The 26,100-nt window shown below is 51.9% G+C and overlaps 2 protein-coding genes across 5 annotated transcripts; both read right to left on the bottom strand.

Annotated features, from left to right (window-relative positions):
* Positions 1–3,551: 3,551 nt before the first annotated feature.
* SLC16A8 (solute carrier family 16 member 8) lies at positions 3,552–8,681 on the bottom strand. The gene is made up of 4 exons (XM_008496057.2): positions 8,453–8,681; positions 7,805–7,948; positions 6,405–7,268; positions 3,552–4,199 (listed from the first exon to the last, which is right to left on the bottom strand). Exons 1-4 carry the CDS (start codon positions 8,679–8,681, stop codon positions 3,808–3,810), a joined length of 1,629 nt encoding a protein of 542 aa, XP_008494279.1. The 3' UTR covers positions 3,552–3,807.
* A 5,760-nt stretch (positions 8,682–14,441) lies between these two features.
* Positions 14,442–25,733, bottom strand: BAIAP2L2 (BAR/IMD domain containing adaptor protein 2 like 2). Of its 4 annotated transcripts, none has more exons than XM_030455293.1 (14): positions 25,544–25,733; positions 24,507–24,582; positions 24,119–24,205; positions 22,964–23,025; positions 22,314–22,385; positions 21,588–21,704; positions 21,035–21,181; positions 20,437–20,589; positions 20,075–20,216; positions 19,089–19,314; positions 18,067–18,138; positions 17,584–17,764; positions 15,741–15,781; positions 14,442–14,908 (listed from the first exon to the last, which is right to left on the bottom strand). In XM_030455293.1, the coding sequence occupies exons 1-14, from the start codon at positions 25,580–25,582 to the stop codon at positions 14,833–14,835; spliced, it is 1,491 nt and encodes a 496-aa protein (XP_030311153.1). In that variant the 5' UTR covers positions 25,583–25,733; the 3' UTR covers positions 14,442–14,832. The 4 variants fall into 4 exon arrangements, with proteins under 4 accessions (XP_030311153.1, XP_030311159.1, XP_030311163.1 ...); XM_030455299.1 differs by having other exon boundaries at positions 20,075–20,213; XM_030455303.1 differs by lacking the exon at positions 18,067–18,138.
* Between the last annotated feature and the right edge of the window lie 367 nt (positions 25,734–26,100).

Raw genomic sequence — 26,100 nt, 5'->3', positions numbered from 1 at the left:
TCTCTTCCATCTGTCCCTATGGGCTGCAGGACCAATTTTTGTAGGATGATTACCCCCAGCACTCCAAGTTCTCTGTGCTGCTGTTTTCAAGAAACAGGAGCAAGTCCAAGGTGATACCTAGAACTGGTGGTGGTAGATTATGAGATCTCATCACCCTTCCATCCAAGGGGCTGCTGGAAGCTCTCAGAGCAGGGGCTGCTGGAGCTGGAGCAGGAGCTGCCTGACATGCTGAGCTGCTGCAACCCCTCTGCAAAGATCTGGAAGTCTTTTCCCCTGGCTGACATTTTCTTCATACTCCCTGAGCTGCTGCCTGCATACTCTGTAGCGACACCCCAAGGCTAGAATCCTGGAGGATGTGGCCCTGTGGGAAGGAGGGACCTGGCTCAGGAAGAAGCTCTCCTACTTGGCAGAGATGCAGAGGTGAACGTGCTTGTATGAGGCAGGCAAGTTCCTGGGAATAACAGCAAAGCTGCATGCATTTCCTTTCCATCCTTTTCCTCTCATGGCTCCTTGCCAAATGTGCTTCTTGAGGATGTGCAGCCAGTCCTGCACACTCTTTTCTTTGTGCAGGTGCATGGAAGAAACACCTTAGAATCACAAAGGAGATATCCCATCCTTAAACTAGAAAGGAGAGACAGGAAATACTGTGGAGAGAAAACAGCACAGCCTGTAGGCAGAGTCTTGGAGATTCTCAGTGCCATGAGTGACCAGCGTGCCACCCCTACCACTCCGCTCTTCTGTCTCCACAGCCATTTTGTGCTGCCTCTGGGCCAGCCAGAAGCAGTAGCTAACACCCTGTTCCACAGCACAGGGGAAGGAGGGAAAGGAAGACCAAGGTGAGGCTGCTTCTTTCTTCCTTCCTTCCTTTTCTCCGTCCACCTGTGTGGCCTGATCCCAGGTGCAGATGGCACTTTCTCTTTTAGTGGGCAGCACAACTGCCAGACAGGGTGTGCTTCTCAGAGGCCAGGGTTTTGCCTTCTCTGTCATTTAATTCTAGTGGTAGTAAGAGAAGCTATTTAAGGGCATTAATTTATGATCGAGATGTTTATTTTGTTTTGTTTTTTCTCTTTGATTTGTTTTTGGAACTCAGTCATCACTATCGGTGCCTGAAAGAAAGGCATCCATGGCCAAGCTGCTCTGGAAGATTTAAAAAGGCTCTGATATACTGATGATTGTCTCTAATAAAGAAAAATGTGACATTTTGTTTCCTGTCTTTCATGGCTTTTCTTTAGAAATTTCTTTGCTCATCCTCCATTATTTTTAATCTTAAAATATAATGATGGGAAGATGGGTGTCATGTGCGAGCCATTTTTCATTTCCTTGCTCATACTGGTGAGTAATTCCCATGACAAGCTGCAGTGGTGACACACTGTAGCACACTTTCCTGAGAAGGAGGCTTATAAATGCTGTACCAAGGCCAGTCCTCCGTGTAATACCAGCTTCTCTGCATCTTGGCTTCTCAGCAGAACACCAACCTTGTGAAGCTGCCAGTTGCTTCATTCCTGCCCAGTGGCATTCTTGCACCTCTCCAGGGCCAGCTCTTCCACACAGCTGAGTTCTTGCATCATAAGCTTGAGCTGATGCCTAAGTCCCTGATCCTCTTTCAGAGCTGTTTGTTGAGCCAAAATACTGAGCTGTTAAGAGGAACAGGCACAATGCTTCCATGGAGTCTGCCTCAAAGCCAAAGTTGATGGCAGTGTAGCCAGGATTTTTGCAACCTGCCTGGCAGGAGAGGAAGGAAGAGGGATGAGTGTCTTACAGCACCATCTGTAGCAAGATCTTGTACCCTAAGAGCTTTTGTTTGCTTTTGTGAGTAGATTTATGAGCTGGAAGCTTACTGGGAAGTGGTGACTTGTGATAAGGAAACAAGAGGGGACCTTGTTCTAGTGACCTGCCTGGTGATGGTGAGGACAAGGTTGGGTTTTTTTGGGGCCTCTGGGAAATTGTGAACTGTTTCTTGGAAAGGGTGTTGTTGAATAAGGAAAACCTGGCCTGCTTTGGGGTTGCTGGGGAAAGAGCTGCATGGCACATTGGTCAAGCAGAGCAAAACCAGTGATCTTATACTGTGAGGAGAAAAAGCTTGCAGAGCAGAGAATGAATGCCTACAGAATGAATGCTCTGTCAACCTTGCTGCTGACTCCCAGTCATCCCAGGGGTTTGCATCTAGGGTTTGTCATGGTCTTAGTCTGATTTTGGATGTTTCTAAGTCTGTTTGAACAGGAAAAAGCCCAATGTCACCACTGTGACTATTTGATAATCAGAGCTAACAGTGGTGGTGGGACAGGGCACAGCCCCATAGGCTTTACCTTCTCCTCTCCAATTTCCAGTTCTTATGTCTCAAAATGCCACTCTTCAGCAGCTTTATTTTGCTCATAATTTTCTGCTCTTCCCTGGGAAGCATCTAGCATGAAACCCTCTCCTTCATGTCCTCACCCTGCCTCTCCCTGGGTTTAAGAGGCTTTATGGGTCCTACAGGCTTTGTCCATTACCCATTAATTTATAGTCAGTCTGGTCTGGAGTGAAACACCTCTTTTGATGGTCCCATGAGCTGCCTTCCCTGATAGCCCTCTACTTAGTTTTTGATCCCTGGCTATAGTCACAGGTTCCCCCAGGGCCTCTAAGGTGAAGCGGTTCAGGAAACCGGAAGAAAGGGCTTTGCCCAGAGGTGTTTATAAAAGATCCAGTCCTAAAGCAGATTAGGAGTGGTTTAAGCATGCCAGGGAAGGTTGTCCTCTCTCAATCTAGAAATCCACCACTGCAGTAGGGGTGAGGGAGGTCATGCCTGTCTTACCACGTGCTCCAACACCCAGGGGCTGCAGCTTGTCCCTCTGCCTTACCTTTGATTTCTTTACGTAAGGGGTTTTCCTCTGTTTCAAAGGAAAACACACACATTCCTGATGAGTGGGTAACCGCTTGGAACATGGTTATTTACCTTCCCTGAAACCGCCACCCCCATAGTGGCCAAGCTGTTCCCCTCACACATCAGCAGGACTCAGTTCAGCCTCGATAAAGCTGACTTGCTGCTATTCCTGTCGATGAGGCTCCGTGTCGTGGCTGCTTGCCTAATGGCATTAGACTTTCTTAGATGTCTTCTTGTACCTCAGCAGCAGCCTCTAACCCAGCACTCCCCTACTTGGAAAAGCAGCATCATGTGTCACTGCCCATAAAAGATCCTCCAGATGGAGGTGGTAGGAGCCAGTGTCCCACCCATTTGGTATTGCCCAAGGGAGACCCTGCAGGGAACACAGTGTCTACCCCATGCTGGAGGCAGCTGGAGGTGGCCCAGATGACAGCTATGACTTAACATCACCTCCTAATCCTACTGCCAGCTAGCCTGGCACTATCCCCACCCTGGAAGTGGGGCAGAGGAAACACTGACACCAGACCAAAGCGTACCAGATCTGATTACAGAGAGTCTCTAATTGTGTTCTGTTTTGTGAGAATGCAGAAGGAAAAGGAGAGTCCTTGGTAGCCTCTGCAGAAGACTTTCTTCAGGGCTGGTTTGGAAGTGAGGAAAGAAATTTTTTTTTTCTTTTTTTTTTTTTTTTTTCTTTTTTTCTTTTTTTGTTGTTTGGGCTGTGGTGGGCCTGTGTTGTACCAGCATAGGTGCAGGATGCAAACAGACATATCACCGGGGAGGTATGTGGACATATGTACATAAGGACCAGCTATTTTTATACCTCTCCCTCTTACTTCTTACATCTGCTTTTGTCTCAACTTTCTCCATCGCATGTCCCACCAACCCTCCCACGCTTGAGGTGCGTGCGAACAAGGCCAGCTTTATATATCCCCGTTCCTCTGCCCTGGCTAAAAACTGTCCCTCTCCACCTTCTGGTCAGCGTTGCAGCCTTCTCGTGCCAACACCTCCCCATCCCCCTCAGGACACCCTCCTCCCTCCCCACTCTGCTCCTCTGCCACATGGTTGGCCTCCTCGTTGGCTGCCACCACGGCGCTGTCGGTGTTGTGGCCCAGCTGGTGGTTGTTGCTGCTGTGCTCGTCAGTTTCCTGCACGTCGGACTCTGCTTCTTCCGTGTCGCTCCCACCACCTGCAGAGGGGTTCTTCTCTGGGGGAGGATCCTTCTTCCCACGGTTCAGGCAGCAGTAGGTGGCCATGGCCAGGAAGAGAGCGGAGAGCGCAACCTCCGAGCCCGCCAGGTAGAAGATCACCTCGTAGTTCTTAAGAGCGTCGACCAAGCGGCCTGGTGGTTGGAGAAGAAATGAAACAGTTCAGCTCCAGCCTACACAGCCCTGCATGAACATCCCAGCACCTGCATTTGACTGAGGACCCCTTTTTCAAGGGAAGAGCAAGATGCCTGAATATCTTAAAAGGCATCCTGGGCAAGATCTGCACTGTTCCACCAGGGAAAGTCCTTCGAGAGATCAAGTGTTGGTGTTTTTGCTTGTTTGGCCAAGGTTAAATAATTGTGAGAGGTGACAAAACCCTCTGAGGACTTGGCTTGTCCAGTCTCAGGAAATAAACAAAATTTGGGAAAGCTTTGCTATTTCTTCAGCTACCATGTCAGGAAATCATTCAGAGGGGGAGAAGAAACATCACTTTGGCAGAGAAATCCCTTTGGCTGGCCCACACCTAATGATTTCTCTGCCTAAGTGATGATCTCAATGCATCTTCTGAATGCACCAGGGCTGGCAATGGAGAGAGGATTCCCAGACCTCAGTACTGGGAACCTAACTCATGGTGGCACCCACTGAGGTAGGATGGTCCTGTGGTGACCCAGAGGTTTCATCCCAGTCTTGTGTGCTCCTGACTGTGCATATGACTCCCACTCCCAGCTGTGCTGTGGTGAGTGGCCTGAAACCAGCCCCAGGACAGGCTGAGGTGCCTCCAAGGAGGAGGTCATGGGAGGCACGTGTCAAATTCCTCGCCGGGTGAATGTTCTCCTGTTCACCCAAGCCGGATGGTGAGCGAGGAGCCCGTGGGCGCACGTGCGTGTGTGTGCGTACAGCTTAGCCTGTGACAAACACCCACAGCCCCACGAAGAGGGAAGCAGCTCAGGAGGATTACACCAAACAAAGCCACTTTGTTCAGCCCCCTTCTTCCAGCCAAGCCCTTCTCCCTCGACACTGAGCCGTGGGGTTTGCCAGCAGACTCAAGCTTCATCCCCCAACACCGCTTTTCGGTGACCCCACACCTCCTGCGACCTGTTGTGCATGCGCACGGTACCGAGGCACAGCTGGACTGGGGCAGGGGGGCTGTTAAATCCTCCTCACCCGCTGTGGTCTCTCTGCAGCTGCCTCTGAGACACATATTTCATGACTCTCCCTGGCCTGGGACTGCTGACTGCCCCACAGGTTGTAAGACGGGAGGTGAATTGTTGTGAGCATCAAGAGAATCTTCTCCTGGCCAACTAGTTTTTACCAGAAAGCTGGGTGGAGTTGCTGAGGGTGGGTTTCACTCTGGGGTGGATGCTGGGGAAAAGCTCATTCTACAGAGGACTTCATTGCTGGGCTTTAGTTCATGTGTTGCAGCTAAAGGAAGGCAGTGCAGGAAGAGATGGAGTGGTTCCTGCCTGGGGGTTTGGCTGTGCTCTGTCTCTGACCCTTCGCCATATGTGAAGGAAACTGGACTTCATTTGGAAATGATCCTTTGGCATGATTTGGCTTTCTCAGACCTGATCAGACAGAATCCTGAGGAACCCACACCAGCCTCTTTGGTGAAGGGTCTTTCTGCATTCAGCAGCCTATTTATGGGCTGTCTGTGGGACATGAACCTTACCATGACCTATGGCCTAAGGTGGACTGGTTGAAAAGCTGTCAGTGTCTTAAGTCTCTTTTACAAAGTAACATCAAATGCCTCAGGTGGCTCTACAAACTATTTTGAATTGATTGATACAAAAAAATCCCATGCCTTTGGGTTGGTATCAGCAATGAACTGAATCATTGTTCACAGCAGCAATGAAAAGACTGTGGACACCAAGGACAACTTGAAAGATCCTTCTCTTGTGCTACAGAAGACTCTTGATGGTTTGTCTGTAGCATGTGCCTTACCCTACCCATAATATGACTTTATGCAACATTCACAGTGAAGGCAGAGATCTGGAGCCCAGCATGAAAGAGTGGGAAGTGCCACCGGTCAGGACAGAGGGACACTGGAAGTTGTGCCTGGATAGTCCTGTACGCTTGCCATAGCTTGTGTTCTCTGAGCAAAGCAGAGAGAGAAATGTCCCTTGCTATCTTCTGCCCCTGCTCAGATTCAGTGCTGTGGTGCACAGAGGGAGACTGGAAGCTCTCATTTCAGATTTCAGGTAAGAGTGGGAATTTGGTGTTGAGAAACAGGGTCTTCCTTCAATGGAAGGGCCGTGCCCAATACTTGCAAGACCATACTTGCAATACCATGGAAAGGCAGACAAAAGAACCACCTGTGTTTTTTACAGCAAGACACCTACCTGCAGAGGGTGGACCGATGAGCACAGCAAAAGCCTCAATAAGCAGAACAAGCCCGATGGCACTGGAAAACTTCTGGGAGCCAACGATGGCCATGAGCACCTCAAACTGCAGCGCCCCTACCATGCCGTAGGAGATGCCAAAAAAGACACAGAAGATGACCAGCCCCGTGTAGTTGCTCGCCCTGGCACTGCAGATGTCTGTCAAACCATTGAAGAGCATGGCAAAGCTGAAGAGGTAGGACACGTGAGGACGGACCCACTTCAACCCTGCCACCATGCCACAGGCTGGGCGGGCAAAGATGTCTATGAAACCAATGATGGAGAGCAGGAATGCAGCCTCTGTGTCTGGTACACCTGTGTCCTTGGCATAGTTAACCAGCAATATGGGGGGCACGAAGAGACCTAAGACCAGGATGAACTTTGAAATAGTATAAATGATAAACCCTCGGTTGGAAAAGATACTAAAATCCAGCAGTTTCTTTCCTTTCTTGGGCTTCTTCTTGGCTTTCTTGGCTTTCTTGGTTCCATCAGCGGTACTGATTCCCTCCTCTGACTTCCCTCCTATGGGCAGCATCTCCTTGGCTTCATATTTGTCCTGAGCCTTCTCCATCTTCCGCTTCATGCCCATATCCAGGGGTCTCATGACTGCCCCACAAGTGCAGCAGTTAAGCAGAAGGCCCCCCATGATAAGGAACCCTCCTCGCCAACCAAACTTCTCCATAAGCACTTGCCCCAGTGGAGAGAGGGCCGAGAGGAAGACAGGGCTCCCAGCAGCAGCCAGTCCATTGGCAAGAGGCCGACGCTTGTCAAAGTAGGTGCCCAGCATGATCAGAGAGGGCTGGAAGTTCAATGCCATACCCAGACCTACATGAGGGTGAGAGCCAGAAGGGAGACAAGGAGTGCAAGAACATGAGACATGGTTTTCAACAAGCTGAAAACTCTCCTCAGTCTATCCTAGCCCTGAATTCCCTAGCCCTGAGGCCTCACAAACCTCTATTCCTTCATGTTGGTGGGTTGCTGTTCAGTTGTCCCCAGAAAACATGGTCTAAAACAGCCTGTCTACCTGAACTGTAATTGAATTAGGTGACTGTGGCCACATTTAGACAGGACCTGCACCTTAAACAGGAACTTTGCCCACCTCCACTACCACTTTATACTGATGTCTACCCAGATGCCATGAACATTGCATATTACTTGTGTTTCTTCTGTCCCCTGCCTGTTCAGGCACAGCAGAGGCATCTCCCACAGGTGTAACATTCAGGACTAGATGCCTCCTGCCAGCAGGTGTGAATAGGTGAGAGGAGACCTGATACTAGACCTGGCAATGCTAAGAGGAGATATAACATGGTCTTATCTCTTCCCCAGGTAAGTCAGTACCTCCCAGCTCTTGGGGCTCTTACCTGTCAACACTCCAGCTGTCAGATAAAGCTCGATGATATTGGTGGTAAAAGATGCCAGGATCATCCCAGCAGAAGCTAGCAGCCCACCAATCAGCATCACAGGCCGGCAGCCAAACTGGTTCACCATGATGCTGCATACTGGTCCTGGGAGGAAGCAGAAGAGACAGAGTAGGAGACCAGGAGAAGACAGGACAGCTGGGAAGGGGCAGCCTGCCCAAGCAGGGCACCCAGGGAGGATGAAACACTAAAGAAGGAGATCACCACTTGGCTGCTTAGGTGCACAGCCCTTGGGTCTTCTCTACTGAGAGAGACCTCAATGCGGAGACCTTTGTTTTGCCCTTGCTTCAGCCCCCAGTTCCCAAGAAGGACCTTAACGTGATTGGGTCAGCACTTCAGCAACAGGAGCAAAGCCCATGTTAATTGGCTGAGAGGGAAATGGGTTGACCCAAAGTCTTCTTGGGGCAGAAGAGTCAGGGACATGAAATCCATCACACTTCTAGAAGGGAAGTGGTAGGACAAGTGTATTTTGCCTGTGTGGCTCATGACCAGGACAGTGAGCGTGAGGAGAGCCCATGGGGACATGGTTTGGGCCCATAGCTTGGCAGGGAAGGCACAAGTTGGGGAGAAGGAAGTGTATCCAAGGATCACCTGTCCCATAGAGCATGGCCAGCATGATGGAAGAGATCCAGGCTGTGTCACTGTAGCCCACGTGGAAATCTTTCATGAGCTCCTTGAAGTAGACGCTGACAGCTTTCGGGAAGGCATAGGAGAAGCCAGTGATCACAAAGCAGCCAAGGAGCACAATCCAGCCCCAGCCACCATCAGGGGGCTTCACAGGAGCTGGGAGCTGCCCTTCCTCTGGGTCAGCTCTCCCCATTGTCTAGCCTGGGAGGGGAAAGGAAAACCAGGACGAGGTAGGGCGGAGAGAGGGAAATGGGAAGGGAAGGGAAAAGGGAAAAGGGAGGAGAAGGGAGAAGGGAGAAGGGAAGGGAAGAGAAAAGAGAAGAGAAGAGAAGAGAAGAGAAGAGAAGAGAAGAGAAGAGAAGAGAAGAGAAGAGAAGAGAAGAGAAGAGAAGAGAAGAGAAGAGAAGAGAAGAGAGAACATATTTACTACAAGGTTTTTCTCCATATCCACCATCTCCAAGCTCCAAGAACCTCACTGAGGAACCACATCATATCTCTGCACCTTAATCCTGCCAGATAAGGTTGGGTTGCTTCAGGGTGGGAGGTCAAGCCACAGTGGAAGAGACTACCTAAGCTCAGGGCAGCTCAGAGATCCATAACCCCTGGTCAGATGCAGTCAGGCAGGGTCACAGCTCCCAGCTGAGACTGGAGAGCTGCATCTGATGCAGTGGGGCATCAGATTCTGCAACACACTACTTGCTTTATCTCCAGCCTTGCCTGCAGGCTGGTGTGGGGTGACAGCCAGCAACATGAATCCCTTGCATCTCCTGACATCTTCCTTTGAGCCTCTCCCCTCCTGCTCTGGTCCAGCTGGGAGCCCTCCAGGATCTTCCCTGCTACAGACACTCCCAGCAATGGGGCACAAAAGGTCCATTAACCCCACAGTGTTTTTCTCTGGGAGGCCTCTGGGCAGAGCTTTTCCTCCCTTCCCCGCTGCAGGGGGTCAGATTTGGGAAGTGGGTGAAGGGGGAGAGGAGGGCAGCCCCGTGGTGGTGGCTATTTGCATGCCAGAGAGATTAGGGCTCTGTACCTACACAGAAGGACCGGAACAAAGCCTGAGGGGGGAGAAGGAGGGAATTAGAGGGGATAACTTGTGAGTCGCTTTTGGGGCTCTTAAGCTGCCCAGGAATTTTGCTCCAGTTGGCTGCTGTGGGCATGTTTTTCTCATTTTTCCCCTCGGCATCAAGTCTCTGCCATAACCCTTCCGGCACCACTGGCCTCATTTTTTTTATTTTTTTTATTTTTTTTTGTCATCCAGGCTTATTTTCACACCTGTATGCAAAAATGTCACTGGCTTTTGATTATAGCTGCTCCTCAGTAACATCAGGCAAGTGTTAGAAAGCTGATGGGCTTTCTCCATGCCTAAGCTGGGTTCTGGTGGGCCTGGGCCATTCTGCCAGCAGTACCTTACCACCATGGGTCCTCTCTCCTTCCAGCTCCCTTGACTGGAGGAAGACAAGGTGGCAGTAATGTCCACATCCCTTCACACTGATAATTGTAGGACATGCCAGCAGTCACATGCTGACTGGAAACTGCCAAGGGGACAAGGACACTCCTATGGATGGGACACACAGGGCTAGCACTTGGGAGCTTTAAATCCAGGTGCATTTCTCAAAGCAGCCCTTCTTCTTCTTGTCATCCAAGTAATGAGGATGATGCTCACCCTTATTCTCATAGTACTGCTGTTGCTCTGCAGGTTAAACAAGCACAAACCTTTTAGGCAAAAGCACAAATGGCATGAGCTGGGTTAGAGTCCAGGTAAAGGGTACCCTTGCTTGGCAAAAAGTAGTCCTACCCTGGGACACTCCTGAATCTTGCAGAGAAGAGTGACTGGTCTTCCTCAGGTTGCAGGAGGTTCAGCCAAGGCTGGCAACAAGGCTGGGAAGTACTCTGACAGGGGTCTGAAAGCATAGCTTAGGGGGTGCTGGAGGAGGATCTTGCAAGAAAAGACAACCAGGTGATTCCTGAACCCCTCCACCAGGACATGGCACCTGCAACCACAGCGCATCAATAGGAGGATGCAAAAATTGGCCTTGGCCCTTTGGTTTTAGTCAGGTGCCTGAGCCAAGGTTGATCTATGGAGAGAAGGGTAGGATCAACCAGCCACAGCTCTCCCTCCTTTCCCTCTCTGGGTGATCCTTGCTCCCGAAAACCCTTAAGGGTTTGTTCTTGCCAGCACCCAGGTGTCTGCCATCACCACAGGTCCCTGCAGCAAAGATCCCCAAACTTTCAGGACCCCATCCTCCATGAAAAAAGGAAGCAGAATCTGGATCTGAGTATGGTTTGGGCAGCTATTCTTGCATATGTCCATATCCTAACAACTAGTTCTTGGGCTGAAGGGCTGGCCCAGGCTACTCCAGTCTCTCCCCTCCAGCTCAAGTCTCAGGGGCTATGGAAAGGGGTAGAGGCATGAACTGAGAATAGAGTGCTATAAAGACATTTTTGAGGCAAAGAATCATTGCAAGGAAGAAAAGATTCATTATACACTCTCCAGACACCTTTATCTTCCCCCTCACACACTTTCTGGTTTTATATAGATCACTGGCACCAGGGCAGCCAAACAGAACAGGTTCGCTCAGCTTCTGCCATTACCCACCTGCTGCTCCTCTCCCAGCTGCACCTGACTGATGAGCTGAGTACAGATGTACAAAATGGGACCTGCAGCAAAGGCACAACAATTTCTTAATTGGTGCTGGTGTTTCACCACTGCACCACCTGCTGCAAATAGCTACCTCAAATAAAAGCAACCGACTGCAAGCACACCCTAAGCCTTTTTATCAAAGCCCTTCTCCCAGCCTCGCTCTTCTAGTTCTTATTTTGCACTGCAAAACAAATCAGTCAATCAAACCATCAAAATTTACTTTTTTTTCCCCCCTCCAACTTCCTGGCAAGAAAATATTTGTGGCATCTGTGCCATCTGTGACATGGTCTTCAGAGATTTCTGTAGCATCACGTATCAGTGATGAATCAACACAGCTGATTTTGAACAGCACATTAGGCAAATACCCATCAGTACCGCTGGGGTCTGGAGCTGGATGGCTGCCTCTGCAGGAGCCACTTGCTCAGTGCCACAGAACTGTACAGCAAGGCATGAAGGAGTTATTACCTGCCTGCAGCTAGATGTTGGCTGAAAAAGATGAGGTGCCACCAGAGGAGCTCACCTGTGGAGATGCCTTCAAAGCCAAAATGCTGTAACACAGCTCTGATGGAGATTTATCCCAGCTCTGAGCCGGGAAGTTCAGAGCTGCCTTTCCCCTTACACCTCAGCACATCCGCAGCTCACGGCTGCACACAGCGGTCACATCGTGTACCCTGCAGCTGCCTCTCTGCACTCCACAGCTTGCTATTATTTTCTCCTCGGTTAAGGAGCTTTATTCACGGGTAAAAATACCACGTGTAAGTTCACATGTACCTAAATGCTTATCAGCATGGGCACCTGCTCTTCCCCGTGTGTCAGGCACAGGTGGGACAGAGCCTACCTGTAGATGGGTGCCAGGAGAAGACTTGCACCACCACCAGCAGTCACCAGCCCAGGTTGGGAGGGTGAGGGCCACAACAGGTTCATCTGTGGCTGTCGGTTTCTAGATATATACAGAGCACAGAGCAGACAGTGCTGGGTGATGCCTGGCAAAACCCTGCTGTGCCAGGCAAGCTGCTTCCAGGAGGCTCCACACAGATGAGAGGATGCTACTTTTCGCTTCCATGTAGTACAGATGGGCCTGTTTATTTAATACAGGGGCTACAAATCATGTCACCAGCCTCCCCAGCCCACAGACAACACCCTGGGAAAGCATTTTTGGGGGAGTTAAAGTAGCACATGCCTGGGACAAGCTGTCCTGTTGGCAGCCAATGTCAGGATGTAAGCATCCTTCCATGCCACTGACCTGCACGATGAAGCGACGACCTCTCGAGCACTGGGATGTGCCTCTAAAAGCTGAGAAACCTCTCCTCGGTGCTCCCTTCTCCCTCTGGCTGGCACAAAACAGCTCTGGACCAGGGTGCCTGGTTAGATGGTCCTACTGGCACTTCTCTCCATGGTGGGCACGCTGTCAGCCAGACACAGGGAGATGCCTGCAGGAATCCAGCAACCCTCCAGCAGGTTCTTTTGCCCCACTCCTTTCTTTGGGGCAGTTGTGTCCTCTGTAGAGAGCTAATCCCCTTCTCAGCCTGTTTTGCTCTGATGCTGCCCAGCAAAGCTGCCTGTGGCTGATCTGGGGGAACACCCCAAGCAGGGGACCCCTTTGCCTCCTGTGGGTGCAGGAAATGCCCCACGGCAGTCCCAGCCTGGATGTGGGTCAGCAGCCACTTATGGTTTGAGGTCGGTGGAGACAGGAGGGTGCTGAGCGGGCAGAAAGCACTTCTCCTCCACTTTTAAGAGGCTTTCCCAGCCAATGGGGAGGAGGTGGCTGCCTGCCTTGGCCAGAATCCCCTGGTAATCCTGCTGCCCAGGGGCTCCTTGCCTTGCTCCCAGCAGAGCAGGGTACTGGGGAGAAGATTCAGAGGGGCCAAGGCATGAGGAAGCAGGGGGGAGGTTGGGGCTCCTTCTGATGGAGAGAACCAGAAGAGAGGGTGCCAGGGAGAAGGGCAGTGGGGAATGAAGGCACAGACCCATCCTTCATTAAGGAGCAAAACAGGGGGAGGAGGCCACTTTTGAAACCCTCCACTGCTTCCTCAGCCAGTAGCCAGAAGCACAGGGAAGTTCTGGCGTGGTTCTGCCAGACGCGTGTTCTGCAGTGTAGTGGAGCTGCTGAAGGATCACTGCTGCCCGTGGCTTGAGGGGTGGGATCCAGCCCACCTCTGGCAACCCCTCACCAAAACCAAACCCCTCAGCAGTGACAACCCAGGAGGGGCTCCGGTGGTCAGCAAGAAGAGGCCACTCTCTGGCCATGTGTGGGGGAACCTGTTTTATTTCCAGGGAATGGGCCAGGGCTCACTCCAGGTGGGATTTTGGGGAAGAGGGAGAGAAAGACCGCTCAGGTTATAAACCCCTGAAGCCCCAAAGCCCCCACTGCTCTGCCCTCCTGGTGGTGGGGGCTTTAGAGGGGAGGGAAATCAGGGAGGGGCACCTGCGGGGGCTTTGCAGCACTCACAGCCAGGGTTTAATTTCTATTAATAAGGCTAATCGGCTAAAGCCCTGGCTGTTGATCATGCTCCCTCCCTTGCCACCTCCCCTTTGTCCCTGACAGTGAGGCCAGGCTGGTAGGGCACCCACAGGACCCCACAGATCCCTGCAGGAGCATTCCCCCCACTCCCTGCCCTGCACCAAGCTGCCCCTGGGGCATCCCTGGGGCTTACAGCCTGGGTGAAAAGATGGCCACCAGGCCTTGACCTCCTGGCAGCTTGGAAGTGAGAACTTATTGCCCTCCAGTGACAGGACCAGGGGGTTGTGCAGCCCTTCTGGTACCCTCTGTGTCCACTCTGGCCCCCTGAGCTGGTGATTGCTGTAAGTCAGAGCCACGAGGCTGCAGCAGTCAAAACCCCAACCACAGACAGCCATCGTGGCCCCATTGCTGGCAGGGACCCCTTGTCCACACCCTCACTGCATCCTCTGACCCAGGCAATGTCACAGTCTCTAGGACAGCTACAGAAGTGCATTCTTCATTTTAATTTAAAAAAAAAGAAAAAAAAAGAAAAAAAATCAACCAAAAAACCCCACATGTATTTTCTGCAGGGAGAGCAGGCAAAGGCACAGGGCAGCAGCACTGGGTACTGTCACTTGCTCCAGCCTTGTCCCAGGGCTGTCCAGCAAAGGAAGAGGCTGGGCCAGGGGCAAGAAGGGGCAGATGCTGCTGCAGACAGACACTGGTTGCCAAGGGGTCTGAGAGCAAGACAGCTGTGTGCTGCAGGCCCCATCAGCTGGATTATGTTTTTAGATGCCTTCTTGTGGCCTCCTCCCTTTGGAGTTCATTCTTGAGGTAGCAAAGGGACCATTCGGCAAGTGTCCTTCTCTGCCCCCAGCAGGTTTAGCAAAGCTTCACCTTCTTCATCCTGCTAGCACTGTCCCACACTGCAGGTGACCCTACCCATCCATCCCTCCACCTCCCAGACCAGCAGCATCCCCTCTTGCCAGGCCACAGGCACCAGAAACACCAGACTTCTCCCTCTCAATCACAGTAACATCACGCAGGGGGCAATCAGAAAAGAGTAGCAGGGATCTGCTGCTGGCTAAAGCGCTCCAGAGAGCAGGGTGAGATGGGTCCCCATCACCCAGAGGGAAGGAGGGACGGGAAGAAGAGGAAGGTTACTGCATGAGTGATAGCACGAGGTTGCTGCCCAGCTGGGAGTCACAGCCCACCACTTGTATGCCTTCCCTGCTGGAATTCTTTGCTGTTCAGAGCCCTGTCTCATCGGATGATGGGTGCCGAGCGGTCGTTGGTGACTGTGGGACGCAGCTTGACAGTGGCAAAGGGGTTGGTACCTCTGGAAGGAGAACAGGCAAACATCAGGAAATCTGCAAAGACCAGGCAGGGGTCCTGCTGAACGGGCAAAGGTTATTTAGTCCTGCCAAACAGCTACCTCCGTGCCAAAGAGGAAAGTGTGGTAAAACTGCCTGTATATTTTCTCCCTCCTTAATACAGCCTACTGCAGGCTCCCATATTGTTCCCCTCGGGCTCTCCTTAGGGCTTCTTATTCTTCCCCTTCCATAGGATGAAGAAGGGACACCAGCATAAGACTGTCCCTTGCAGTAGCACTCTACAGTTGTGGCCCCTGACCCTCTGAGCAAGGAGTCAGGGAGCAGAAAAAGGCCACAGCACCATGCCAGAAACATGGACACACCAACCCAGCTGCAGAGGGAAGGAAAACCAGGATTTATGGCAAGTCTCATCTCCACAGACCTGACTCATCAAAGCTAAAAGCCACGTCCCTCACGCCTCAGCCCTTCTCAAGCAGGCAGAGCTGCACAAATCATGTAGCTCCACACTCAGGCTGCGAGCTGCTATTGTGGCTCTTCTAAAACAGATTAGAAGGAGCGTGCAGGCTCAGCCATCTGCTCAGGGTGCTCAGAGGTCCTACCTCCTGTTACCAGAGGTAGGAGAGAGCCTTCCCAGCCAGGCAGAATGTCTGAGTTCTGTGGGCCCTCCTGCTGTATTGGGAGGTGGGCCCTCCTGCTGTATTGTGCACTGCTTTCCTCCAGACACTCCCCTTGTTCCTCTGACATTTGATAACCCAAAAGATTAAACAATACTAGTATTGTAATTATGCACCCCCCCACTCCCAATGATTCTGGAGCACAGCTCCATGCCTCACGCACCGTGGGAAGAGTTCAGGGGGCTGGTCAAATCCTCCTGATTTCTGCAATGAAAAGAAACCCAGAAATGAGAGATCTAGGATGGGTATGGGAATGGTGAGACAGAAGTGAGGCAGGAAGCACCACACACATGAAGATTTCACAAGACACTTAAGTGGTTAGGAGCTGAAGTGCTATTATCAGGGCATTCCAACTTTGCATAATCCCACAAATTCACCACTACAGATAACAACCTGATTTCTGTGGTGGGGGTTGTCCCTGTACCACAAGTTCCCTGTTCCCTTAGGACAACTCCCTTTGTGTTGCAGAAGAAAGGAGATGCCTCAGATCCCCAAAGTGTCATGTCTGAAGAGCACAGCAAGCAGTGATAGTCTGAGCTACAATTCACCCTGCCAGCACAGCCAGAGATGCCCCCCTCACCTTGCTCACACATCCTGGCAAAGAGTTTATCATCAATGCCTTCATATGCTTCCTGCACCCATGGGGAACCCAAGAGCTGCACTGCTGCGCCCTACCTTACTCCACTTAAATATGGACCAATCTGATGAGGAAAGATGGACCTAGACCCTCTGGCCTTTATTCTAAAACAGTAGAAAAGGAAAGATCAGTGAAAACTGGGCTCAGATCCTGTAGCTGTGGCAGCCAAGTAAAACTGTGTGTTCCAGCTAGAAAGTCACACACCCATTTGCTGCTGGCTGAACTGAAGGATGTCTTGGGCAGAATTTTGGAGTAAGGCTGAGCTTCTAATTTTAGAGCTTTTATGAGCTTCTAATGTGGCTCTATATCTCTGCCATGGTGCTCTAAATGTTCCATAGGCTTCATCCATGCTCAGTCCCAGGTCTATCCCTACAGCTTATACCTGGGATGGATAGAAACATGTGACGCAGGGGAGAGGATAGGCTGCAGAGCCTGTTCTCCCCTCTGCATTGAAACACAGCTCGTTGAAACCACAGAGCAGTACATGAAGTAAAAAAAAAGTAATTAAACGTTACATTTTCCAGTCCTTTGAGCCATCCATTTGCTCTCTACCTTGCACTGGCCTGGACACCAGTCACCAGAGATGAGATTTCCCAGCCTCCTGTGAGCCTGAGCAAGTAAACACCTCACAGGTAGCACTGTCCTTTCCTTTCCCAGGTCCTCAACTTGAACTCTTCTCTACTGTAACTACTGTATTTGACTGCCATCACCAGTCAATTTCCCACAGCTGGAAGCAGTGATAAGCAAGGCCATAAGTCATGGGTCAGACACAACTCATTCTAAGGCTCTCCAAAATGTCTGTGCTCTCAAGCCCTAGCTTTTCTCCAACCCCATCTGTGACTTCAACTTGAATTTAGAGGAGAAGCCCTATGAAACTCCTCTTCATTCTCTGAAGGAAGAAGGAGGATGGCATCTCTGTTAGCTGGTCACCCGCTCCCAGCCCAGCCTGATCATTCCATGGTCCTACTATTAGCAGAAAGAGGTGCTGCCCTGGAGCCACCAGAAATCAGGCTGGGAGGTCATGGAGAAAAGGACTGAACTGAAGGGTCCCTGGTGAGCAAAAAGAGAAAGAAATGAGGAGGGCAGGGGCAGAAAACCAGTCCCCTGGAGAAGCAAAGCCAGGCACTGAGGATCTGCACACATAAGGCTGATGAGCAAGAGCCATCAGGACATTGCAAACAGAGCAGGTGAGAAAGGCCAGAGCTAGTCAGATCCCTTTAGCTCAAGAAAGAAGTCACACTCCAACATCTGGAAGATGCTTTTCTCTCTCAACACACCACTGCATTACAGGTGTGCTTTGGAGGATGAAACTCAGATGTGACCAACTTCACACACACACACACACACCAGTTACTTCTCCTGTATTCACCTTGGAGACAGAACTGGATGGGATGGCCACCCCACTCTGGTGACTGCTGGGACCCACTGAGAGGGGAGGTGGGGTCGGCAAACTGGGCTGGGCAGCTGGAGGCCAGTAATTGCCAGAGGAAGGAGTGCTGGGACGGTCCAGGATGTCATCCATACTGTGACTGCTTCGCAGTGGGAAGGATCTGAGCAAGAGGAGAAGAGAGTGGGAGGAGAGTCAAAGGGCAAGGAGTAGGTGGCCAGCACCTCTGGTGCTCTGACATGTATCTATGGGATGTCTCTAGATCAAACACACATGGCTTTTACTGTCCCAGTCACAGGCAGCTTTAAGAAGATATTGCATGTGTTAGGAGAGCCATCTAGAGTAAGCCTGAGAGCTCTTAGCTCCAGCATGGGAGCTCTGCAGCTCTGCACAGGGCACAACCTGGTTTTAGTGACCAAACAGGAGCCACTCCAGCTCCTGCCTGGCCAAATGCTCTCCTGTTACCTGGTGGCTGGCTCCTCCATCTCCCTTGCACCCTCCAGAGGCTTGACATAAGCTTCAGGGAACCAGCCACACCTAGAGCAAAGGAGTAGAGAAGAATGAGGCCCAGGAAACAATGGTTTCAGGTTTGTCAGCTCCAGCTGCCCAGTTCTCCTGATCTATATCCATTACACACACCAACCAAGCTGCTGGTGCCTCTACCACATGTGGCAGGGTTCCTGCACAGCTTTGACTTCTTGGTGGGGCAGAGAGCTATTGTGAGACAGTGGCTGAGCTTGGAGCAGGACTCACTCACCGCAGAGGCTGTGCAAAATGCTTGCTGTTGGAAGCAAAGCTGGTGAAACCCAGGAAGAGAGAGTGACCAAGCATGGTCACTGAAGCAAGCAAGCAAAGAAGCTGTAGAAATCCCTTCTCCTCAGGGCACCCGAGAAACAAAGCCCCCCCGCACACAAAAAAAAAAAAAAAAAAAAAAAAAAAGCTTTGCTTTTTGCTCATCTCAGCAGAGATCTCAGTGCAGGGATGCCAGGTGGAACAGGGCAGGCTGTTCAGACAGGCAGCACCCCAGGAGTAATTCAGTAAGCACAGGGTGCAGCCGTTTCCATGCTCTGCCTGTGCCACAGGGTGCAGCAGCTGTTGTGGTGTGAGCTGAGAAATGCCAGGGCTCTCAGGTAACTCCAGCAGTTCATGGCCCTGAGCTGGGTTCCATGACAGGAGTCAGCCCGTCATGCAAGCCAGGAGGGAGTCACTGTGTCCCTGACTCTTCTACCCAAAGCCCCTGGAGTTTTCTCAGGCAGTTCATCCACACCTCACCCTGCCCCACCGCATCTCCTCATCCTGGAGAGCCCCCCCGTGCTAGGCACAGCCCATGACTGAAGACATGGTGATGTCCCACTCAGATGGTGGGGGAGACACTGTGCCCCGGGCCACACCAAGAGGGAAGAGAGGAGACAATTCCGGGCTGGAGCCTCTCAGCTCCCAGCCTGCATCAACCTGCCAGGCTGATTTCCAGCCACAAAGTCACTTACGTGGACGAGCCCTCCAGTTTTCCATAGAGCCACCCGTTCTGCGCGTCCGGCATCAGCACCGTGATGACATCCCCGGGGTCAAACTGAAGCAGGGTCCGGTTGGTGCCTGCCACATGGGGCACGATTGCCTGCACTCTGCCTGTGCTGTTTCTCCTCCTGCCTTCACTGCTGCTGCCAGCTTCACCCAAGGAACCCGAACGGGAGGTACGGCCAGTGGGGAGCAAACCTGCAAGGAAGCATCAGAAAGGTCTGGGTGGAGCCCAGCATCCTCCTGCAAGACCCATGCGGCTCTGAAGAGACCATTATTTTCCCAGGCAAGGAATTATCCTAGAGGAGTAGGTAGACTTTGTCTGCAGGTGGAGAGCAGGACATGGCATGGGAAAGGCTCAAACCTTTCACCTTTTGGAGAAAAATCATCTCAAGCTGAAACCACTTGCTCTGCACTAAGTCCTCTTTGGGCAGATGTCTGGGGCTCTTCCCAGCTCTGCTAGAACAACTGAGAATCTGGATCAATTTCCTCTCTCTTTGCCCTATTTTTAATTTTCATTTTTTATACTCTTTAAGCTGATATTTTTCACAAAAGAAAAGTGGGTGAGACGTGAGGTAACTGGATAGGTTTTGTAGGGCAGGGTAATATTTAATCTAATAGCACAAGGGAAGGTGCATCACCAAATTGGGAACTCCAGTAAGCAACAGCCCTCATGGCTCAAGAGGACTTGAAAATTAAACACCTGTGGGTTCCCTATCCTCACATGGACAGCCAGAAAACCGGGTCTTGTCCTGGGTGGACCCTGCTCTGAAAGTTGTGCTCATTCCCTGCCCATTCTTCCCTGTCCCATATGCACTGTCCTTTCACCATGCCTAGAAAGGTGGCTGAGGGCTGAGGGCCTAGTAGAATGGGAGTCCCTCTCCAAACCCAGCCCTGTTCCCAGAGAAGCCCAAGCACTGTGTCTTCCCACAGCACTGATCCCAGACATGGTTCATACTGGCTGACGGTGTCCTCCGCAGTGGCCGCCTGGGGGTCTCTGGTTGAGGAGACAGTGTCATTTCTGAAGGATCCGGAGAGAAGATGCTAGATCTACTCCCAGACATGGAAGTAGCAAAGTCCCCAAGGGGTCTCTGGGGCTGCTGGAAAGAAAGGAGGCTAAATCAACAGAGGTTGCATCGAGTGGGAGATGCTCTGAGAGAAACCCCATCCCTCTCAGAGAGCCAAACCCAACACATTGCCTCGTTGCAGCCCATACACAAGCTTCTGGCCAGGAAAAGCTACAGAAGATGGACAATGCTGCAAGGAGCAGCTGCAGCTGTGCCATCACCAAGGCACAGAGGTTGTCTGTGGGCTCCTCACCATCTCGAGGTGGGTGGGGGTGTGCCGGCCTGATGGGTACCCCTGGCTGTGGGAGGCAGCAAGAAGCCCCTGGGAGTGGCTGTTTGAGGGATTTCGGCTGGCTTCCAGCTGCTCCTTCCACTGTGGTGCCTTGGTCTGGATTACACCCCGGGCCTGGGGAAAGAGAGAAGGGCAGAACAGCTACATAGGGATCCGAGGGCTGCCACGTCCATTAGATTAGGAATCAGGGCCTCCCACCATGACCTGTGTGGGAATGGCTGAACAGAAACCTGCAGGAATGAACTTCTAGGATGGCAGAGAACTCATTCTCCCAGTGACCCCACCATAAACACCTGCAACACCCTTCCCTCTCCCATTGCTCACACACCCAGCTAATCCCACATCAGCAGCATCCTCACCCGAGGCCACACTCTCCCAGCCCGATACACTCAGCCTCGATAACACAGCAAGAAATGACATTTTCCTGCCCTGTCCATGCACAGATGCTGCCTTCACCCGAGAGCTGGCTCAGCCTTGGCTCCCTCCCGCCTGCATATTCCCGTTCCAGCCATGGTCCCTGCTCCCACAGCTCCTCTCCCCAGCACACCCAGGGCTGTACCCTGCTGTAAAACTGGAGGAGGGTGTTGTAGAGCATCTGGTGCTTCTCAGCCAGGAAGCGGTAGCGGCGTTTCTCCTCCAGCTCAGCCTCCCTCTGGCTCTCAGAGACAAACGCCTGCATCTCCGAGCGCAGTCGCATCACGTTCTCCTGGGCCACAGGGGAAAGAGAGAGGAAGGGATAAGCAGAAAACCAGCAGGGTGGGTTCACACACAGTAGGGAAAGAGGTGAAGCTTGTCACTGTGGCTACCAGCTTCCCAGTCCTCTCACAGTGCTGGGGCAGGACAGAGGAGCTAAAGCAGCATGCCACGGACCAAGGCCTTGCTCACTGAGGATGGATAAATGAGGAAAGGGCTTGGCAGGAGTGAGCATCACAGGTCAGCAGCACCACGTAGGAAAGGAGTTTCCTCCTTTCCAGATAAGCCTGCAGCCTTCTGAAGGCCCCCTGACTTTTAAGGAAGGACAAAGTCGCGCAGAAATCAGTCCTGGCTCCAGAAAAAACACTCATGGGGTTGTGGTTTTTTTGCCAACTCCCTTTCCTGCAATCAAGGCTCACCTTCATTTCCCGGGCATTTTTATCACGGGCCCTCTCCATTCTCCACAGCTCTGCCATGCACTTATCCAGGTTGCTGGCTCTACGCTCGTACTGCATCTCATACTGCTTCTGGCTTTCCTGCCAGGGACAAAACAGGCCAGGTGAGGAACCAGAGAGCCAGCCACACGGTCATGCTGCAGGGGTCCTGCTCTGATGGGTGGTTGAGCATCTGAGTCTTCCTGAAATCAGGCTTCATATGAACCTCTTACAAAAAGTCTTTCTTTACTTAATTTGGAAGGGCTTGGGAGCTCTTATGAGCCTCAGGATCTCAGAAGCAAAAATTGGCTCCTAATTTCCCCAGCACTGGGAGCAAACCCCCAGACATCTGTCACCCTCCATGACACTAGCCACTGGCATGGCCACCTGGGCCACAGTGGCACAGGACCCACAATCATGCAAAAGGTTGTGGCCCAGGGAAGCTGAGAACTCTACTTTTGGGATGCCAAATTTTTCATCACTGTTGAAGCACTCAGCAAGTCCCACTACACAAATCCTGCCCTCTTTACCCCTCCATCCTCAGCCAAACTAGGGATGAAGGGCTGGTCCATGACGAAGGAAGAAGAAACTCCCCCCCTAATTTCAGCTGAGGAAAGTCAAAGAAACACCTCAAGTGTTCAAACAAAATCCCTTATGTAGAGGGGAGAGAGAAATGAGGAAGGTTGAGGGAGAAAGGAATTAATCACTCACACTGATGAACTGCACATCCATTTTGGTGTTCTTCTCCATGTGCTGCAGCAGGTCCACGTGGAAGGTCTGAGCCTGGAAGAAGGAAAGGATCCATCACCCTCCTCCATTATCCATATGGGGTGAAGGGATGGCTCACAAAACCCACAGAGCTAGTCACTCCTTTGCCACCTGGACCCCAAACAGAAACCAGAAATGGGTACATTAGGGCTACCATGGAGCAGCCCTGCAGTCTGGGGGTCAGCACTCCGCAGCCCCCTCCCAATAGTTAACCCCCAGGCTTTGGCATGGGCACAAGCAACAGTGTTTGGAAGCGTTGGAATGCCCTTCACTCCTGTCCCACCACTGCCACCCAGGGAAAGAGAGGATGGAATCACCACATCTTCAGAGCTGAACACTGATGAGCGTGACGTGCACCTACATCACCATGCTTGCAGAAAGGTGGTGACAGTCCACTAAGGACACCAAACACACAGGCTCTGGTCACAGCAGCTCTGTAACATGCCTCTGTCACATGCAGCCAAAGTAGCAGGGAGACAGGCACCTGCCAGAAGGCATGTCAAAGGCAGGAGACAATACACAAAAATGCCACCATGCTGTGAAGGAAGTTCCCTTTTTCCCCACCTACATCAGCCCCCAGAAAAAATACTCACCACAACTTCCAAATCAGAGCTCAGAAGTCTTTGTGTGTCAGACATCTGCATCAGAATTTCACCTTTGGGGAAAGAGACAGGAGAAGCTGGGAAAATCCCATGGCCATTTCCTTGTGCACTCAAGGAGGAAGATCAGAAGGGTGTGGGTCAGGATGATGATATTATGGATGTGAAAGTCCAACAGATATCAGCACACTATTATTTTCATCCTGAAAGAGGCTAGTGTCCTTCCTCCCCAGGGCTCAGCTCCACCACCACTTCCCAATCACTGCCAGTGTGGGGTTGTTGCAGCCCTTGAACCTGCCAGACCAGCATCTGCTACACTCATCTGCCACGGGTGCCCTCAGCTCTTCCAAGGGCTCGAGGTGCTTGGCTTCTGCTCTGCCATGGCTTCCAGGAGCCCCATTCCCACACTTAATGTCACCCGAGGTACAGTGCATGGCTCCAGATGTCCTACAGGAAGGTAGCTCCAGCAGCCACTGTGGATGCTGCGTGTGGTCCTGCTTCACCAGTGTTGGTGTTATGAAACTGGGAAGGGAGGAGACTGATGACAGGGAGCAGAGGAGTGAGCTGCATGGTGAAGGAGATGGTAGGGACCCTGCTGAAGGGATACATCTGCTGGAAGTGTTTTCACTAAAAATGTTCAGTAGCAGAGCAGTTTCCTGTACATGTTTTCAGCAGCTGTCATTTGTGCTGCTGGGTTTAAGCCCCCTGGCTCTGAGCTGCTCTTTCAGCTGGCTGCAGGCTCAGGAGGACAACAGCCTAACAGCTCTTGTCAGCCCATGCTCTCCAACTTTTCCCTCCAACCCCCAAGGAGGAGCAAAATGGCTCCTCTGAGAGGAAAATTCCAACTCTCAGAGCAGAATGCCTCAGCAAGGACTGGTTTCCATTGGTGGAGGTCCATCCCAGGAGCTGGGCTCAGTCATTGATCTCAGAGAGACACAGGGGAGAGTGCTGGGGTCTTGTGGGATATACAAGGGTACACAATAAAATTGACTCTCACTGCCTGGACAGGGCCTGGTGCTGTCAGACACCATTCAGAGGAGCTGTCTTCTTTCCCCCAATATCTGAAAAGGTACCAGCTAAGGGGAAAGGCCCAAGAACTGTAACTGTGGCTCATCACAAGACAGAGTATGGTGAGTAGAAGAGCCTTACCCAGCACGTGTGAGGTGGAGCTTTGCAGTGCTTGCTCCCCAATCTTCTCAATTGCCTTAAAATACAACTCAGCTGCTTTGGATAATGCTGTGAGGAGAGGAGAGGGGAGGTGAGGATCTGACCTGCCTTCCAACCCTCACCAGTCCCAGCAAGCAGCACACAGGACAGACACCCCCTGGTACCTTGCCTATAGGTACCCTGTTTCTCCCCATCTGTGCCTAATAATAGCAATAGGAACTGGAGGAGAAAAATAAGAGCAGCTTCGGACATGGCACAGGAGGACCAGCAGCCTTGCATTGGCTGACAGCCGTCTCTCCTGACACAGTGAACACCCAGGATGGACACAGAAGCACAATTGGGAGCCTGGGTCATGCAGGACCAAACTCACCATGGAAGGCACGCAGGTAGTTGTTCCCTAGGTACACCAGGTTCTCCAGTGCAGGGTTGAACTGCTCCAGGATACTCTACGGCCAGGCAGAAACACATTAACTCCAGGCTTCCCCACACCTCAGAGATCTCAGCAGGTCAGTGCCCTCCCATTGCTGCTCAGCTGGGCACAGCAGGGACCCAGAGAGCTCCCCCAGCCATGATGCTGAACTGGCAATGGTGATGTGCAGCAGTGCACAAAATCAGCTCCCTGCAACAGAGGTAGCTGAGACCTCCAGCTGCCCTCATTCCTCTCCAGCCAGCTGGGAGAGAAAGCACTGCCAGTGGGCAAGGTAGCTTGCTGGAGAGCTAAGTGGTTGCCTGAAGATGGCTTTCCCCCAAGGCAGTCAGGGGAGTAACTGCAAGGGGATCTGAGCAGTCCTTTCCCTCACACCTGTGCCTGCTGAGATGAGGGCCACCACTTATTATCCAGGCACAAACAAGACTTTTTCCTGGACAGGATTTGGTACAGAGCCAAAGTCAGCAGCTTGCTAAGAGAAGGGATGGTCTACTTCAGCCCAACCTCTCCACTCTCACCTCCTCCACTAATCAAAGGTCTTTATTGCTTACACCAGAGCAGACCAAAGGCTGGAATAAGCAATTCACATTTCTCCCAGCTCTCACCAGCCCTGATGTGCATAGGGAAGCATTTGTGAGATCAGACTGCTCTTTCCAGCAAGGGGGAAAACAGCCGACTGAACTCCACCCTTCCTACTAGCAAACAATGTATGTCACCCTTCGTGCTCCATGTCCAAACCACCCTGCTTGCCCCATTCTTCCTGGATCAGCCCTAAGACCCACACCACCATCCCCTCCTGCAAGTCATCTGCTCTCAAACACAGCCCAGAGCCCACAGGAGCTGCTGCAGTTCAGCCTGGCATGGATCCAGCTCTCAGCCATCCACACTTCAGGGGAGCTTTTGGCAGAAAACAGCTCTTCTCCTCCCACCTGCACATCTCCCCTGGGCAGACAGGTGCATCCTCTGGTGTCATCACTTACCTTATAGATGGAGATGGTGGATCTGTAGGACAGGTCCATCTCCAGAGCCTTTTCCCTCTCCCTTGGAGAAGCAAGGAGCAGAGGAGGGCACAAAGTTCTGTACTGGCCAGAGCAACTCTGCTTCTGCACAGCCGGTGGGATGGAAAGTGCCTGTCACTGGCAAGCTAGAACAGCAGGAAGACACAGCCGTGGTACAAGAGGAGCAGCGCACTGCTGGAGTTTAATAATTCACCAGCCAAGAGACTGGAACTTGATCCCTGGAAGTAACCGGACTCTGGGGAGAGAGGAATCCTGTGACAGCCAGCAAGGGCATGTGACTGCCTCCTTGCATTATTGATGGCCAGCTCCATACCCAGCTCTCCCTGCCCTGACACCTGCAGAGCCAGTCACCTGCCAGAGTAACCACCTCATGCCTGGCTGCCACCATCACTGCCACTGCTCAGAGGTGACTCACCGGGCCTTGCTGTGCTTCTGGAGAATCTCCAAGCCCCTCCACTCCCCCCACAGCAAACAGCAGTGGCTGGGGGGGAAGCCGAGGGGAAGCTCAGAACCTCTTC

The sequence above is a fragment of the Calypte anna genome, chromosome 1, assembly GCF_003957555.1.
Source record: "Calypte anna isolate BGI_N300 chromosome 1, bCalAnn1_v1.p, whole genome shotgun sequence".
In the NCBI taxonomy this organism is placed as follows: domain Eukaryota; kingdom Metazoa; phylum Chordata; class Aves; order Apodiformes; family Trochilidae; genus Calypte; species Calypte anna.
Note: the sequence above shows the minus strand (reverse complement) of the source record. Positions and strands in the feature narration are given on the sequence as shown.

Bases quoted from the DNA above. Each gene is read 5' to 3' on its own strand.
- SLC16A8 (XM_008496057.2), bottom strand. From the start codon at position 8,681: ATGGGGAGAGCTGACCCAGAGGAAGGGCAGCTCCCAGCTCCTGTGAAG. The intron at 7,949-8,452 runs GTGATCCTTGGA...GCTTCCTCCCAG, and splicing joins GGCCATGCTCTATGGGACAG to GACCAGTATGCAGCATCATG. The intron at 7,269-7,804 runs GTAAGAGCCCCA...ACCCTCATGTAG, and splicing joins GACAGCTGGAGTGTTGACAG to GTCTGGGTATGGCATTGAAC.
- BAIAP2L2 (XM_030455293.1), bottom strand. From the start codon at position 25,582: ATGGACCTGTCCTACAGATCCACCATCTCCATCTATAAG. The intron at 17,765-18,066 runs GTAACAGGAGAG...CCTCTTGCTCAG, and splicing joins ATGGAGGAGCCAGCCACCAG to ATCCTTCCCACTGCGAAGCA. The intron at 14,909-15,740 runs GTGCGTGAGGCA...TTCTCCTTCCAG, and splicing joins CCCCCTGAACTCTTCCCACG to AGGTACCAACCCCTTTGCCA.